The sequence below is a fragment of the Erigeron canadensis genome, chromosome 5 (assembly GCF_010389155.1).
Source record: "Erigeron canadensis isolate Cc75 chromosome 5, C_canadensis_v1, whole genome shotgun sequence".
Classification (NCBI taxonomy): Eukaryota; Viridiplantae; Streptophyta; class Magnoliopsida; order Asterales; family Asteraceae; genus Erigeron; species Erigeron canadensis.
In genome coordinates this window covers 3515388-3532315 of record NC_057765.1, presented here as the reverse complement: position 1 = coordinate 3532315, position 16928 = coordinate 3515388, and the positions used below count along the sequence as shown (strand labels likewise).

General features: G+C 31.1%; 1 protein-coding gene across 1 annotated transcript; it reads right to left on the bottom strand.

Moving 5' to 3' along the window:
• Nucleotides 1-12723: 12723 nt before the first annotated feature.
• Nucleotides 12724-14414, bottom strand: LOC122600121 (protein CHLORORESPIRATORY REDUCTION 6, chloroplastic). Its single transcript, XM_043772785.1, has 4 exons — nt 14149-14414; nt 13696-13827; nt 13398-13606; nt 12724-13057 (listed from the first exon to the last, which is right to left on the bottom strand). The coding sequence occupies exons 1-4, from the start codon at nt 14348-14350 to the stop codon at nt 12851-12853; spliced, it is 750 nt and encodes a 249-aa protein (XP_043628720.1). The 5' UTR covers nt 14351-14414; the 3' UTR covers nt 12724-12850.
• Between the last annotated feature and the right edge of the window lie 2514 nt (nt 14415-16928).

Here is a 16928-nt window from a genome sequence, read left to right as displayed (position 1 = left end):
TGTGACACTGTTCATTGGGCTCGCCTTTAATAAGATTACAATATTATAATTATTTTAGATGTTCTACTAGTTCACTTCCCATTCTATATATGTTGGTATCATTCCCTTGCGACTTGTATGAGGTTTCATTAAAACACTACGACAATGAATAACTTTTCTCACAACCATTAATTGGCATGACTTTTTTTTTAGCAGTTAGTCGGTTTTCGACATCAGGGAATACCTCACTATATAATGGTAAAATCATGCACGTACGCTAGACTACGAGATGTATACCACAAGCTGTTACAGGTGATTCAAGAGAAAAACCTACAAACTTGTCACTCATGAGAGTTGAACCCAAGACCTGTAGGAAAAACCAGAGATGCGTCTGTCAATTGAGCTAGCTTCATATGTTTCTTTATTGTATTTATAGATTGTTTCTTGTATTTTTCTTTTTAGTTGTCGACCCTTTACTTTATATTACACGAATACACGAGCATGGTACTCGCGCAATGCAACGGCAGTGGTGAGGAAGGTGGTCTAGTGGTGTCTGTGATGGTACTATTCGTGGTGGTGGCGGTGTCAAGTGGTGTAGGTTGATGTAATTGTGATAGTGGAAATTTTTAGAAGATAACGGCTTAAAGTGTTAATTATTAAAATAAAGGTTTAGAGTGTAAATTAATTCATTAATGGTTAAAAATAAAAAAGTCAATGACAATTTTGGTAATTCATATGTAGAATTTCCTAAATTAAAAATGGGATTTTTTCTTTATAAAGGAATATAGATATAAATATAGATAGATATAGATATAAATATAGTCATATAGATATAGATATAGATATAGATATTTTCTGATAAAGACATAACAATTTTAGGGTTTTTTTAAAAAATGATCTAACAAATTAAAATGCAATCTAATTAATGCATTAATCTGAATAAAAAAATGAATAATTGAATACCACATATTGCAATTGATATTTACACAGCCAAAATGTCTTTTCATATTTATGTATATATGTACTATATACATAAAATAGTTGGCTTGGACGTATGATTATATATGTTGCTAGATAATATGACATGTGGGGTAACTGATAAAGAGACAATTGGTTAACAAGTCAAGATTAAAGGGTAAGTTATATCACATGTTCATGTCTCTAAATGACTAATAATCTAGATCATCCTTACTATTTATCTACTTTGTAGGTATTGAGGGGACAGCTACACGAGAAAAAATATGTGATTACTGTCTTGTTTCATGGGACATTGAAATTTGTTTAGTGTGAAATTGTGAGTTTCATGTGAACACTTTTATGTTCATTGTATTTGATGCTATCATTGGCTAACCTCATGGATCCCATGCTTAACGACCAAAATAAGGAACTCAAAGTTAAAATCCAGCATATCTAGCTTGTTTGACCATTCACATTTGTCCTTTATACCAACTTAGATTTCATTTTAATTGCACCTATTTTAACTCAATTATGCACGTGATTCTCATCCTATGAATAAAATAAAAATTTATAATACGTTCTAGGTATAATATATGGGGTTAACAATATTGATTTAGCTATCCAATCCATGTCTTAAACATTTTGAAAAACGAGTCCACTGGCTTAAACTCAGTGACCAGGGGTATTTTTTAAATCCACTATATGAGCCCCAAGGTGAGTTTACCCAAGGTCTCGAGTTCAAGTCTTGAGGTTTTCATCTCAAAGTATTTTTCATGAGAAAGGGGTTAGAAGTCCAAAAATATCTGGTTAAAATTGTCTTTAACATGTCTAAATCAAAACTCACTTTGCAAAAAAGAAAAAGAAAAACTACAATTATAAAAATTGTAAACAGTCCATATGCCCGTGAACAGAGTCAACAAATCTACTAATTAACCCTTAGATACCGATTAAACGACATTTTTTTAAATGTATGAAAACACTTATCATTACTTATTACTCTTAAAGACAATGTTATTGATTTCTAAAAGGACATTCAGTCACTTTGGAGAAGTTAAAATGAAAAGTCAACATACCTTAAATGACTAAACCATAAATTAAAATACTTTAATAATGATAAGAAAAAAGGATCACGAAGACGACAATTAGTTGATTTTATTCCATTGGACCTAGAATCATACGGAGTATGTTTAAGAACATGTTAATAATGAAATCACGATATATGTAATTAAGGAATGCATGTTAACCGCATATATATATTTTTTTACATAATGAAACCATATTTTTTTACATAATGTAAATTTTTGTAAATAATCTGATATTTTATAAATACACTAGATCAACCAAAAAATGACCTGTTTAAATATTTTGTCGTGGTAGCCTTCGATCTTGAGTCTGGATATATATCTAAATTAAGCATAAAAATAGAGAAAAATAATGAGTAACGAAGATATATCAGAAAATGAATACATAAGCCATATTCATTATTCAACCCAAGTCCATATACTCGTATCATTTTATTCCTTCTAAAATTGATAGTACGTCTTCTTTTTGTTAGGAACAATTAAAATGAAAATAAATAAACAAGGACAAAGGTAGTAAAGTTTTACTTTCAGACAGCCAAGGGATCCACATGCACGTGATATTTTATATTTAGCAAGAGCATTCAATAACGAATACAACATACAACGGTAAACGAATCATTGTTTGCTGACGTGGACAATGTTTTGTCATGTAGCTGCCTTAAAGTCATCGCAGGTGAGTCCACGTCAAAGACAGTCGACCCACTTGGCACTTGACATGTCACGCTGTGTGTTTGGACTTTGGTTGACCAAGCGACCCATCACGCCGGAGACATTAATGCTTTTAGGTTTGCCGGCGTTAAATTTTGTGGAAATAGAAGAAATAAAGAAAATTTAACTACAGCTTTTAACGTGCATTACATGTCAAAAGTTCACCAATATTTTATAATGTAAAACTATTTTTTTTCACCTTGTCTACAATCTTTTAATCAAAATAAAAAAACAAAAATGATTTATTACATTTTTCTATTTCAAATGTCAACAAAAACAACTTAATTAAGTCATCTCATTCTATTTCAATATTATATTAAAATTTAAGAAAGGTTTAAATATGTTGTATATCGTAAGGAGATGACACTAGTACCGGCCATTTAAATTAATAAAGTTATCAAATTCATGTATCATGCATTTCTGTATTCTAGTCTATTGTATCAATTATAAAGTATAGTAATAGTATTAAATGAATCAAATATAATGATATAAATATCAATTTCTGTCATATTATAAAAAAATACTTATTTTTTTTATTTTAAACATGTAACCACTATTATTAGATTTTTACGAGTCACGAGTCGAATCTTACGAGTCGAGTCAAGCACTGTAAAAACGAGGTGACTCGTACGAGTCAAGTTAAGCTACAACGTACAATGAACCAATAATTTTTACAGTTTGATACCTTTGTTATATCTTATTATATATTATATATATGCTTACATCATTTATTGTGTTATTTATATATTTTGATTTTTTTTTAATAAATTTGAAGATAAATTGTAATTTTATGACTTTAATTTTTTTCGAATATATAACACTTTGATAAACGTATTAAGAAAATTAGCTGCATATGTTTCGATTTGAGTAAAAAAGTAAAAAACCATAAGTTGACAACTAAAATTGTAACTATTAGTCAATGATTTATCTTAACCTTTACTAAAATTAATTTTCAAGCTTGATGTTATAGTTTAACCTATCAGCTTTTCCACGTACCTGAACTTTTTTCTTTTCTTTTCGATCTGGGTCCATTTCATTAATATTGATGTTTGAGTTTGTACTTATAAAATATGAAAAATAAACTGTTAACTCCATGAAGATATATACTCGTAATACATAATAGTACTAGTACCTAATCAATCTCATCTACTTTCTTCATCAACTTTCAACTCAAAAAGAAAAAAACAAAATTTGAAACGTACCATCCATTTTTATTTACTTAAAGCTCTAACAAAGGTTTGCTCTTGGACAATCAACCCATATCCTATTGGCACCCCATCATATATATATGTGTTGTTATTCACATGGGTTGGTACCCTTTAAACATTTAACGTCATGGTCCAAAGGGTGGCTACTTGCTTTTCATTTGATAGACCATAGTACATGGGGACTCATGGGTCATAGACCAATTTGCACCACAAAGTGCCAATGTCATGTTTCTTACTAGCTCCTTTTTGATAATATTTATTCCATAACCTTGACATTTGAATGAGATGGATGGTTCATTTGACAAAGAAACAAATATAAGAATTAGTTTGAATTCCATTTTTATCTTCTTTAAGTTTTCTGACCATTTCAATCATGATATCATTGAATTAAACCTGATCATATCTAGATTGTATGGTCGTTGATTCCATATATAATACTATATTATATATATATATATATATATAGTTTCCCTATTTTGAAAACTATTTTTTTTTTGTAAGAACCATGAAAACTCTTAGATAATATATTTGTTCACATGTTTTTTTTGTTCATTCACATGTGAAATGATATAAAAAAGTATGTTGTAGAAGAAATTTTTTTAAAAAGATCTTCAAAATAGCCTTTTGTGAACTTGTGAATGGATATGTTTACGTTTTCGTTCACATATTAACAAATGGGTATACAATGTTGTAAAACTCGGCCGTATCTGAAGATTTATGGATCCAGACCAAACGTAAACATAAAGGCACATATAGTAAACGCAACAAAATCTCAAAAAAAAAACTAATCTTAAATAACAACAATTAATGTTATATCTAACAAATAAAATCTAAAACCTAAAGACATTAAAAAAAAAAACAATAGATTTAAAATGACATAAAATGACCTATAGAAATGAAAACAACAAAGCTATGTCATTTTTTTAAAATAATAATATTTTATATATCATTTAATAATAATATATGATTTATATACATGCATATATATATTATTTACAATAAATAATAAATAAAAATATTATTTGCAATGCTAAATAAATTAAAAGTAATACAATGAAAAGATTGAAAAGGTGTCGCTTGATCAGTTCCGAGTTTTCGATAAGTTATGATAACTCTTTTTTAATCCATTAAAGAGTATATATGTGGGCTTTTTATTGGTTAAATTATATGTTTTAGTTTTTAGTGATTGTTAAAGCTTACAATAGACTTAAATAATTACACACATGTATATATATATATATATAGGAGAGAGATCAAATAAGAAGGTGTCTTAAGGAGAGAAGGGAGAGAAGGTCTTATAAACCAATCAAAACGTAACATGTGGATTTAAAAAAAAACGCAGTGGCGATTTTGTAAATAAATCAAACTTTTGACAGCCTGGGTCTGGGTCAGCTTGGGTTATGATCACCTTGGTTTGTCAGCTTGGTTGGGTAAGCTTGGTCAGCTTTGTTGGTCAGTTTAGGTTCTGGGTCCACTTGGGTTCTGATCAGCTTGGTTAGTCAGCTTGGTCAGCTTGGTTGTGTCAGATTGGTTCAGCCTGGGTTATGGGTCAGCTTGGTTAGCCTGGAATCTAGGTCAGCTTGGGATCTACATTTGTGTAGATTATGTGTAGTTTTGTGTCAAGCTGACCCAACCCAAGCTAACTAAGCTGACCCAACCCAACCCTGAGCTGATCCAAAACCCATTATCTACATTTATGTAGATTAATCTACATTTGTGTAGATTGTGTCAAGCTGACCCAACTCAAGCTAACCAAGCTGACCCAATCTGACCCAACCTGAACCAGACCCCAAGCTGACCTGACCCAACCCAACCCCAAGCTCACCCAACCTAACCCCAAGCTGACCCAAAACCCATAATCTACATTTGTGTAGATTATGTCAACTTGACCCAACCCAAGCTAACTAAAATGACCCAACCTGACCCAGACCCCAAACTGACCCAACCCAACCCCAACCTAACCCAACCCCAAGCTAACCCAACCTGACCCAATCAGACCCTGACCCCAATCTGACCAAACTGATCATGCTGACCAACCAAGCTAATCAGAATCCAAGCTGACCCAAACCTGACCCAAGCTGACCCAACCCAGAACCCAAGCTAACCCAAAACCCATAATCTACATTTGAGTAGATTATGTGTAAATTGTGTCAAGCTGACCCAACCTGAACAGACCCCAACCTGACATAACCTGACCCAAACCCAAGCTGACCAAACTGATTATGCTGACCAACCAAGCTGACCCAGACCCAAGCTACCCAAGCTGATCAGAACCCAAGCTGATCAGAACCTAGGCTGATCACTTCAGAAAAGTTTGATTTATTTACCAAAATGCCACCGCACATTTTTTTCATTTTGACACATGTCGCGTTCTGATTGGTTCATAGGACCTTCTCTCCTTAAGACACCTTCTTCCAGGATCTCTACCTTATAACAACAACAAAAAAATCGGGCCTCGGCCCGTCGGCCATTTTGGCCACCTTCTACACCAGCCTTAAAAATTCATTTTATGTGTTCTTAAATATACATATACATACTTCTCAAATTCGTCTATGTATCATATCTGTAAACGAACCGAATGAACACAAACAAGATTTTGTTCAAGTTTATTCGTTTAACTTAAAGAACAGTTCATAAACATATAAGCGAATATAATGTTGTGTTGATGAACGGATAAATGAACATAATGGCTTGTTTATGTTCGTTCATTTAATTAAACAAACAGATTTTTGTATTCATGTTCATTCATCTATCTACACGTATGAAGTTCCCACTGAACGGTTAATGAACTATTTTTGAATTATTCAATTCGTTTACAGCCCATAACATGCATAATATAGAATACCCATATACATATAAGTGGTCATAGCTGGATACAAGCATGGACAAACTGCGGTTACAATAACCCAGACATAATTCGTTTTCTAAAAAGTAAATCATATCTTAACCAAAGGAAATCTTTAAAAAATAAATGATCTCTTTAAAGTATAATGATATAGTTAGAGAATATATTTTTTGAAATGTACAAACTATAGAGTCATAAAGTTGATTGATATCAGTTATTAACTACATAACTAGTATATTAGAGTTTGGTTAGATATTCAAAAAAGAATAAGAAAAAGAATACACTTTTTTTTTTTAAATGTATTTTTGATATCAGTTAAACATAGCCACGATTATTTTATCTATTTGTTTTTTTGCGATTGTGTCGTGTCGAAACTTCCATTCCCATCAAGCAAATGGGATCAAGTAACTAGTAACCCTTTGAGTCTTTGACAGAGAGAATAGATATCTAGATTTGAGAGACTTCGTGTTTTGTTTTTTTTTTTTCCTAGTGAAGTCGTTGAGAATTTTTTTGAAGGATAAAGCCTAGCTCGGATGTCCTTATGAAAGCATCTTTTCTACCTTTGTGTAAAGGGTAAAGTTGTCTATATTATACCTCCCTCAAACTTGACTTTTGCTGGATTAGATACCGTCGCCCTCGCCGCACAATACCTCTAATTAAATGTCCTAGCGGTCCCTGCCTTTTGTTTAATTTTCATGCCATTTGAGGCATTCCTCGATCTATAATGCGTCAACACCTCATGTGTATGAAGTTTCCAAATAGAAAAATTAATACTGACCTCAAACTTCTTGATGTTAATCATGATCACCATTTTGAAAGCTTTAATACCGTATAATTTATTTTATTTTCTTAACATTTAAAAAAGGATTTTATTGATATGAACTCTTAGTAGGTGGCTAGGTTGATCATACAAGCATGTGAATAAAGAAACAGGGGGAAAAAAAAAATAGAAATACAGCTCATTCAAAATACATGATTTCAAATTGAAAATTCCTTCCAGTTCTCCGAGCGGAGGTTGTGAGCAGGTGATCGGTTGGATAGCCACAAGAAGCTTGTACCTTAGAGCTTTTAAAAGCAAATTTCTCTTTCATTAAAAGAAATAAACATTAAAAAATGGATTAGTTGAACTTTAAGTGATTTTGAAAGCTTTAATTGATGCTACGGTCTTTGTAAAACACAAGAAATAAAGACAACAAATTTAGTAATGGAAAATGATAAATCCTTTTAAAGATTAACTTCCTCTTAAAATTATAAGAATGTGACATGTGATATTTACTAATTCTTTTTTCTAATCTTGTTTCATGATTTTTTCACATGTCACCATCTAATAGTTAAGAGGATCTTTAAAATATTAAATTAGGAGGATTTATTATTTCCCTTTAGTAAGTAGCCACTTTTGCTTGAATTCTATCTCCCTGTACTATCAAAGAAGGAATCCTCATGACATTAAAAAAAAAATTATATGTCAGTCACATAGACCAGCCAACAATACTATTTTTATGTCATAATGATGATGTCATGATCTACTAATCAATTTCTATTCCTTTTTCTTTTTTATAGTCTTTATGTGTGTTTATAATTTATGTGTTATATATATATATATATTTGCATTGAAGAAAAAAATTCCAAAAGAGAAAAATTTAAACCCACCGGAAACTTAAAGATTGACGAAGTACAGTGGTTGTCAATCCAAATAAAAAAACATATCCAATTACAAAAATATATACATGTTTTACTCTAATAATAATTAATTCACCTTATCGGTTGTAATGAAAACAAATTTATTTAACAAACTTGCATTTTACGCGGTACTTAAAATGGATATTAATAATGGAACCACACATCTTAGATATATAGTCTGAAAGCTTATCAAAAATCAATATAAAAGGAGAAGAAAAACAAAGGATAAGAACTAAAACAACCAACCCGTAACTGGTTGATTCAAAATCACATCAAAATCACTCTATCATAGATAGATATTTGGTCACTTGTTTATCATATCTAGTATAAGTTTATTTATTTAAAGACAATAACACAATCATTTTATTCAAAATATGTTTGTTCAAACATTAGTCGTATCAAATACCTAGATTTAATTCGCAAAAGAAGTAAAAAGTTAAACCACATGACGAAAATGTGGAAAAGGATCAAAAGAAACCATAAGAAGAAAAAAAATACCCAAATATGAACCATACCCAAAGAAAATAAATCAATTGGCCCATCTATTAAAGCCCAATAATAAAAACTGGTGTTTGCCCCATTACTGTTTTCTAGGCTCAGTAATAATAAGGTATGTAATCTAATGTAATTAGTGTGGCACAAGAGTAGTTTAAAAAAATATGTTGCTGAGACTAATAGCAACAAATTTGGCTGATTATGATAAAGGTTTTTTTTCCCCATTATATTATACTTACTGATAACATATTTATATATCATATCACTACTTATCTTTATATACAATTTAATATAAATATACGGAATGCTAGTACAATTTAATATAAATATACGAAATGCTAGCGATATATATATATATATATATATTTTAAATAAATCATTAAATGCATGTGAAATATATAAGTTAGTATGTGAATTGGATTACCATCGTCCATTTAGGTTTTTTGGAAATAATTTATAATAATTTTTACTTATTATTAATCATGAATATCTAAAAAGTGTTAGTTATATTTACAAAAGTAAAAAATTTGTTAGATTTATTTTTTTTATAAAAAACAAAAAATGTAAATTAAAGATAAAGAAATAAAAAAAAAAGTGTAAATTAAAAGAGAGTTTTTCTATAATTATTAATATTAATATATACAATAATTGAAGTTTTTTGTGGGCTCAAATTTTCTAATCTATAATGATAGCAAAAGTCAAACAGCAAAGTCAATTTAAAGAACTCAAAAGTTATCATTGGTTGATAAGTCATTAAAACAATTTTTTTAATATATAAAAAGATTTGTATGTAACAATATATTTTAGCGTATTCTTCCCATATAACACATAGTATTCTTCCCACATAACCTATAGGTGAAGCTTTGAAGGTGATACTTTGATAGGTCTATATAATAACATGATTTTATCAAAAAAAAAATTCATTTTTTCTCTCCTCGATAACACAAATCTACCCAATTACTTTCAACATTAGATGATTTCATTATATAGGATAAAGTGAAAATAGATATTGAGTAATGAGAAATTCAAAAATGGGAGAAAAAATGAAATTTTCTGATAAAATCATGTTGTTAAATAGGATAAAGTGAAAATGGATGTTCTACATGTTGTTAAATAGGATAAAGTGAAAATGGATGTTCTAGTAACTTTAGGTACTTGCATGGTCATATAATCTCGCAAGAAATCTTATTTTAATTGGATAAAATCGTGATAAAACTAAGAATTACAATAAAAAACCAATAATGGCAATGAGAACCAAGAATCGCAATGAGAACTAAGAATCACATAAAAAACATGTGATCTCATAAAGAACATGTGATCGCATAAAGAACATGTGATCACATAAAGAACATATGATCGCATAGAGAACCTGCGATTATGAGAATCTCATTGCGATTTTGTGACTCTCAATGTGACTATACTAAACCTTATTGCGATTCTTACTATCATTGCGATCTCCCGAATCTCATTGCGATTCTTGAAGTTTATTACGATTCTTATGGGTATTTTGTGAAAATCTGAAAAAATTTGGATAAATTGATATATTTTTTAACAAATTTGGGTATTGAGGTTATTTTCCTAGTTTCTGTAAAAGTTAGAAAAAGTGAGTTGTGTGGATTTGTTAATTGTTAATGGTTAATGCTATAATTTTGGGCCAGACTATCATTATTTTGGGTTTACCTTTTTGAACGTCATGGGCTTATGACATATACTCTTTGTCCTACTGAATTACTCAAAATTTAAGAGGCATTTGGTAAGTCAAATGTTTCACGAACCATTCGTTGCATCTAAATCATCCTTCTGAAGAGACGCACTACAATACCTATAGCTTTTGATAGTAATGACTGTATTTAGTACTCGTATTTACTACCACCTAGTCCATTAAGTATAAGTGAGCAACTGATAATATGGCAATGAACATCTAGAAGATACTAAGAAATAAGTGTAAAACCCATATAAATTTAACAAACTAAGTTACATTATATCATAAAACCGTCATATGTTTTTTTTTATTTACTTTTCTCTTTCAAACTCTATAAAGTATTCATCACTAACAAACCCATTTACCAACCAAACGCCCTAAATTACATTGAAAAGAAGACCGCTTAAAATTAACTTAAGCATAAGATGAAAAGTAGAAAGAAAAAAAAAAGTTTTGCTATAGATATTAATGTTTGCCTTTTACAAAGGAATTGAGAAAAATATGTAAAAAAGATGAATGGTGAAAAAAGAATCGGTAGTGATAGTTCTTTTTTTTTTTTTTTCATATTTAAGTCATCTCAATTACTTTACAAAAATAATCATAATTTCTCTTCTAACACTCTTCAACACCCTCTCTTGTAAAAATGTCTTATGCAAAACGACCATTTTGAGCCTTAATGAATTAATTAATTTCTCTTTTCTTTATTCACTAATTTAAACATCTCCACTTAAAATACCTATAATACACTTAGGGGGTGTTTGGTTCATGGAATTCATAGGAATTCAATGGAATTGGAATTTAAATTCCATTTTTTTGTGTTGTTTGGTTGGGAAAATTATAGAATTGGAATTCAAAATTTTCCTTCAAATTCTTTAAAATAAGGAATTCAGAATTCCTTCACAAAACCAATCCAATGGAAATGAAGTAATTTGACAAAAAAAAAAAAAAAAAAACCCCACAAAGTATACAAACCTTTTTCATTTTTCTTGAATTTTTGCCGACGTTGCTGTTATGCCGCCAATCACTGCCACCCACCGCCATCAAACCCAGTGATCAACAACCTCCCTGTCACCGTTGCATATGATTTCCATCCTCCGCCGCCGCTGCTCGTGATTTCCGGTCACCGCCACATTCGAACTCGTCGGGTTTTATATGTTAATCAATAGTATGTTTGTTATTAATCTTTGTTGTATTAGAAATATGAGATCTTGTTGGTATAAATCGATTGAAGTAAAAGCAATGCGAAAAATTGATTAAAGAAATGGAAGTTGCAGGTAAAACCTTTTGGGGAAGATGAATAATCTTGACTTTTTGACATCACGTGATGTATCAATCTATCTTACCATCTATATATATTGTTAACATTATTACTAGTATATTATTATTAAAATTAAATTAATATTATTTTCATTATTGTATAAAAGATCCATAATCATACTGCTATGTTACTAACAAAATAGAAATAGTTAATAGATAAAAGGGTAATTTTGTCATTTGTTAAATCTTAAATCCTAATTCATTTAATTAAATTCCGTTGAATTCCGTCAACCAAACACATAAATATCTTAAAACTTTCAGATTCCAATTCTTTCAAATTCCAAACCTTCTATAAATTCCAATTCCTTCAAAAAATAATTACACTACTCCATTCGCATTAAATTTTTTTACAATAATCCGCCACCACCACTACCAACCACCGTCGTCACCACCACACCGCCTCTACCACTGACACCGTCGCATTACGCGGGTAAAATACTAGTAATTAGATGATTAAAATAATGTTTTGTTTTAAAATGAAGTAAATAAATATAAAAGGACTTATTTATCATTTTAATTTGAGGAGGGATGGTTTTTTTAACAGCTTTATTAGTGTAAAGTTGATAAGTGTAAACGATTCTCACAAGAAATGGATAACGATAAATGGTATGGTTTTTGTAATTTACTCGTTATATAACGAAAATAACTTTTAAGTTAGCACATTGAAATCTTTTTGTTACATTCTACCAACAAAGGGACGTTTTACCCCTAATTTCACAACTTCATTATTCACACACAAAAAAAATAAAATTAGAAAAAATAAAGGGTTGCTACTTCAATTCGTTTATTAAGCCATTTGATTTTTAACGACTACATTAATTCCATCATCGGGTTACCAAGGTAGAAACGACATCAAAACTTTCTATCGAAATCAAACTTAAGGCGATAAATTAGGATTGTTATCAATCATATCAAACAATTCGTCTCCAATTCCAAATCCAAGCATTCTTGCCATGTCTTTAACCTTTAATCTAGGCTTTGGGATATCATTTTCTTTCAACCAAGAGTATGTTATGAATACTTTCTTCATTATGAACAATTCTAGTGCCTCTGGATTGAACACCACACCCATTCTCATACTCATCTGTAGAAATTAGAACAAAAGTTCGCGTTTAGCAATACCATTATGTTAGATGTTGTAATAATGATATAATTTAATTCATTATCTTTGCCAAAACAATTTGTTAAAAATGTCATTTGTAATGAGTCTAAAGTCGGCCAAAGTGCATTTCTAATACATACAACATCCTTAGACCACTCCCAATGGTGTAGTACGGGCCAGTTTTGTCATATCAGTGTCATGTCAGTATTTTAAACTGATTTTCTGACACTCTGAGTGTAATATAAGAAAATCTGGGTAAATGTGTGTTTAATTACCTTGACCCTAGCCCGTTTGACCCATAAATATAAACTTTCTTTTGTACCTGGTGAGGAACTAACATGGCTGCATAGCGTGCGAGTTCTCCAGCTCGCCAATCCAATAGGACCGGAAGCCATGGATATGTAGCATCCAGTCTAACAAACCATAATCTTATGTCAGGGAATTCAGATAATTCTCGAGGATCATGTTCATCTTCTCTTTCATAATTAACCGTGAATCCAATCGTCCGATCCAGAAAATCCCTTGGGTTCACTACATTGATACATGGCTTTCAACATACATTAATAAAATATAACAAATCTGAATTACTTACATGTTTTTTTTTTTAATATGATACTAACCAGATGAAGTTGTTGTAACTCCAGTGGCGTCAGAAAATGGAGACAAATCTAGACGACGAATCGTGTCATTGTTGATCACTACTTCGTATCTACCTTCTTTTGGAGGCATGGGCGGAGGTGCGGGTTCTACATCTGTACATATATTGCAATTAGAGCTGTCAACATAACTCTAGACTCTAGTAATAAATGGAATTGGGTCTAAAAGGGTCATATTTCCTAAAAATTGTTACATATGCAAATAGAGGCATATATCATATTGTCAATTTGTCACTACGAAAACGGCCTTATGTTTTACTCGTATATCAAATATGGACATGTTCCTACAAACTATACCTTTATGAGTATTTTTAAAAGATGAATGATTAACCAAATACAAAGTATGATATATTAGAAAGTTAAACACGAATTTTAATATATGTAATATGATAAAAAAGAAGAAAAAAAAAGGCGGACCAGATTGTTCATCATACAACGAGAGGTCAAAATTGCCACTTGGATTGAATGCTACCGAGGCTGCAACTTGGCCTCTTTCTCGACTAAATTGCGAACAAAATGAGAAGTCGGAGATGGGTTTGAAGAAAAATGATGGATTTAATGAAGGAATTGCCTGGTTTATTGGAGAAAAAAGTGGTGAAAATGGCTTGATGGAAGCCATGGATGTGTTTCTTGCTAAGGTTCAAGACTGTTTTTTGTTGGTTTGTGTTACTATTTTTTATGGTATATCCTTTTGGGCTTCGTTTCATTTGGACCTCATATGACAAATATTTGTACCCTTTGGATTTATCTTTGCTAAAGGAAATATCGATTTAATAATTCTTCACAAAAACCTAAATAACAAGTACGAGTAATAATTTAATCAAGAGCTTACTATTAGTTAGTCTTGTGTGACACTGTTTCTAACTTCGTAGTGAATTTAGAAAAAGTGGATAATGAATTGCAGGAGGATTATTTTTCCCACACTTCGGTAGTGGGCTAGTTGATAAATGGTCGTAAGCTTTGGGTCATTTTCGATATTTGTAGACTAAGTTGTTTTTTACTCAAATAAGAAATCTCGACTCATAACTTGAAATATGGTTTGAGTCATAAAAGTAAGAATATTAAAAAATGTATATTTTTATAATAATGTAAAAATATTATTATATAAAAAAAAATTTATTATACACATAAGAGATTATATATTAAGAGGAAAGTTATTTTGAGAACCATAAAAAAAAAAGAACGCGAGAATTAATCTGGGCCACACATCTCATCTCCTTTTTTCTCTCTCATCACTTTCATCCAAATTTTTCAAAACGTTTTATCTCACAAACCGTGCATCGTTAGACGAAAAAAAAACCATGGGTAGTCTTAAAATTTCGTCATCTTTCATTAGAAATGCGACTTGATATATTTTTGACAAACTTTTAAATTTTGAAATTTTTTTTTTTTTCGAATTTTTTTTTTTTCTGCACATGTGTAGGATGTGTATGATGTATACCCTACACATGTCCTGCACATGTGTAGGACGTCCTACACATGTGTAGAATATACATCCTACACATGTGTAGGATTATCGCTAAAAAAAAAAATTAAAAAAAAAATCGAAATTTAAAAGTTTGTCAAAAGTATATCAAGTCGCATCTCTAATGAAAGAGCACGAAATTTTAAGACTACCCATGCTTTTTTTTTTCGTTTAACGATGTACGGTTTGTGAGATAAAACCATTTGAATGAATTGGGTGAAAATGAGGAGAGAGAAAATTAAATATCATCAAGATCAAAATCAATGGTCAGGATTGGTTCTCGCGTTCTTTTTTTTTTATGGTTCTCAAAATAACCCACCCCTATATATTAATATATATATAAAACTAAAAATAAAAGAATGCTATTAAAATATTTATAAAGATCAAAATAAAAAAATAAAAAAGTTTTCTTTTCTTTCTAATTGGTCAATTTGGTAATGGCTCACCTTTCCCCTATAATCCTTCTTCTTATCTTTCCCCGTGAAAAGGCAGTCTAAAGTACACACCCAAGAAAAATTCTCCTGCCAACCAAACTGATGAGAAAAATGTGTAGAAAATGATGAGAAATCATAGTTGAATAAAGTTTTATTTAAAAACCAATAAGGTTCACTACTCACTTGGGAGGAAGGCAAATAAATGAAACCAGATAAATAGTTACACAACAGTAAAAAGCGCTCTTAACAGTTTTGTTGGTTTGTTCGTTCTTTCTCGTTAGTTTATCGACGTCTATGTAACGTCAAAGCGCTTAACTTCGTTAGTTCATATCATCGCTCAACTGACGAAATGCTAGCGAGCATACGTGGATTCCACCTATTTTTTAGAAAAAAAAAAACTAGATATATATTTGGATACCAACACAAGAAATAGAGTTATTTACAAAAAACGTTCGTGTGGTATGTTAAAAAATTTCGGCTTTCATCTCTTTCATCTATTAGGGGCAAGGGTTTAGTGCCAAGGAATTGGCAAGTTTTGGCAAGGAATTAGCCAATGGAATGGTGACAAGTGTTCTAGCCAAATCCTTGCCAAATCTAGTGGTATAGTATAAAACTTGCCAATTTTGTAGCTAAAATATATTTACCAAATCAACCCTAAACTTTCATTAAACTTAAAAACACACTATAAATAAATAAAACATATGGGTAGTTTTGCTTCAAATACGTTTACACTTTCAGTCCCTGAACGGCTAGTTGCATTTTAGTTGCATTGTCACTCTATAAATACAAACACAGAGCTCAATTCAGTTGCATTTTACCATCAAAATATTTCCATCATTCTAAAACTCATTCTTTCGAACCAAATGACATCCTCATCATAAAAAAAGAATGTTCACCGACCTCGTCTGACCAAAGATGAAATGAAGACACGAATCATGGTTGATATCAAAGAAGACACCCTCCTTCAAACTGAACTCTCTGCGGTCATGGGATACCTGAGGGAGAAAAGACGACGATGCGAGCAAAAGGTAGAGGCAATACAAGCGTTAGGCCGCAACGTTTCGAAGCACGAAAAGCACTATTCTTCATTTCTACAAGGGGAGATCAACAACTTCAAGAGTGTGGTCGACGATGTTTTTAAGGTCGGTCACACGTTGGGTGACCAGTGCACTTAGGCGAATCGTACCACGACAATTGCGGGAAAGACAAAAGCACGTGGGAAGTCAAATGCCCACAGCACGACAAGTGGTGGCTCAACGATTACGCTTACCGTGGCTGAGAAAGTATGTCAATCAAAG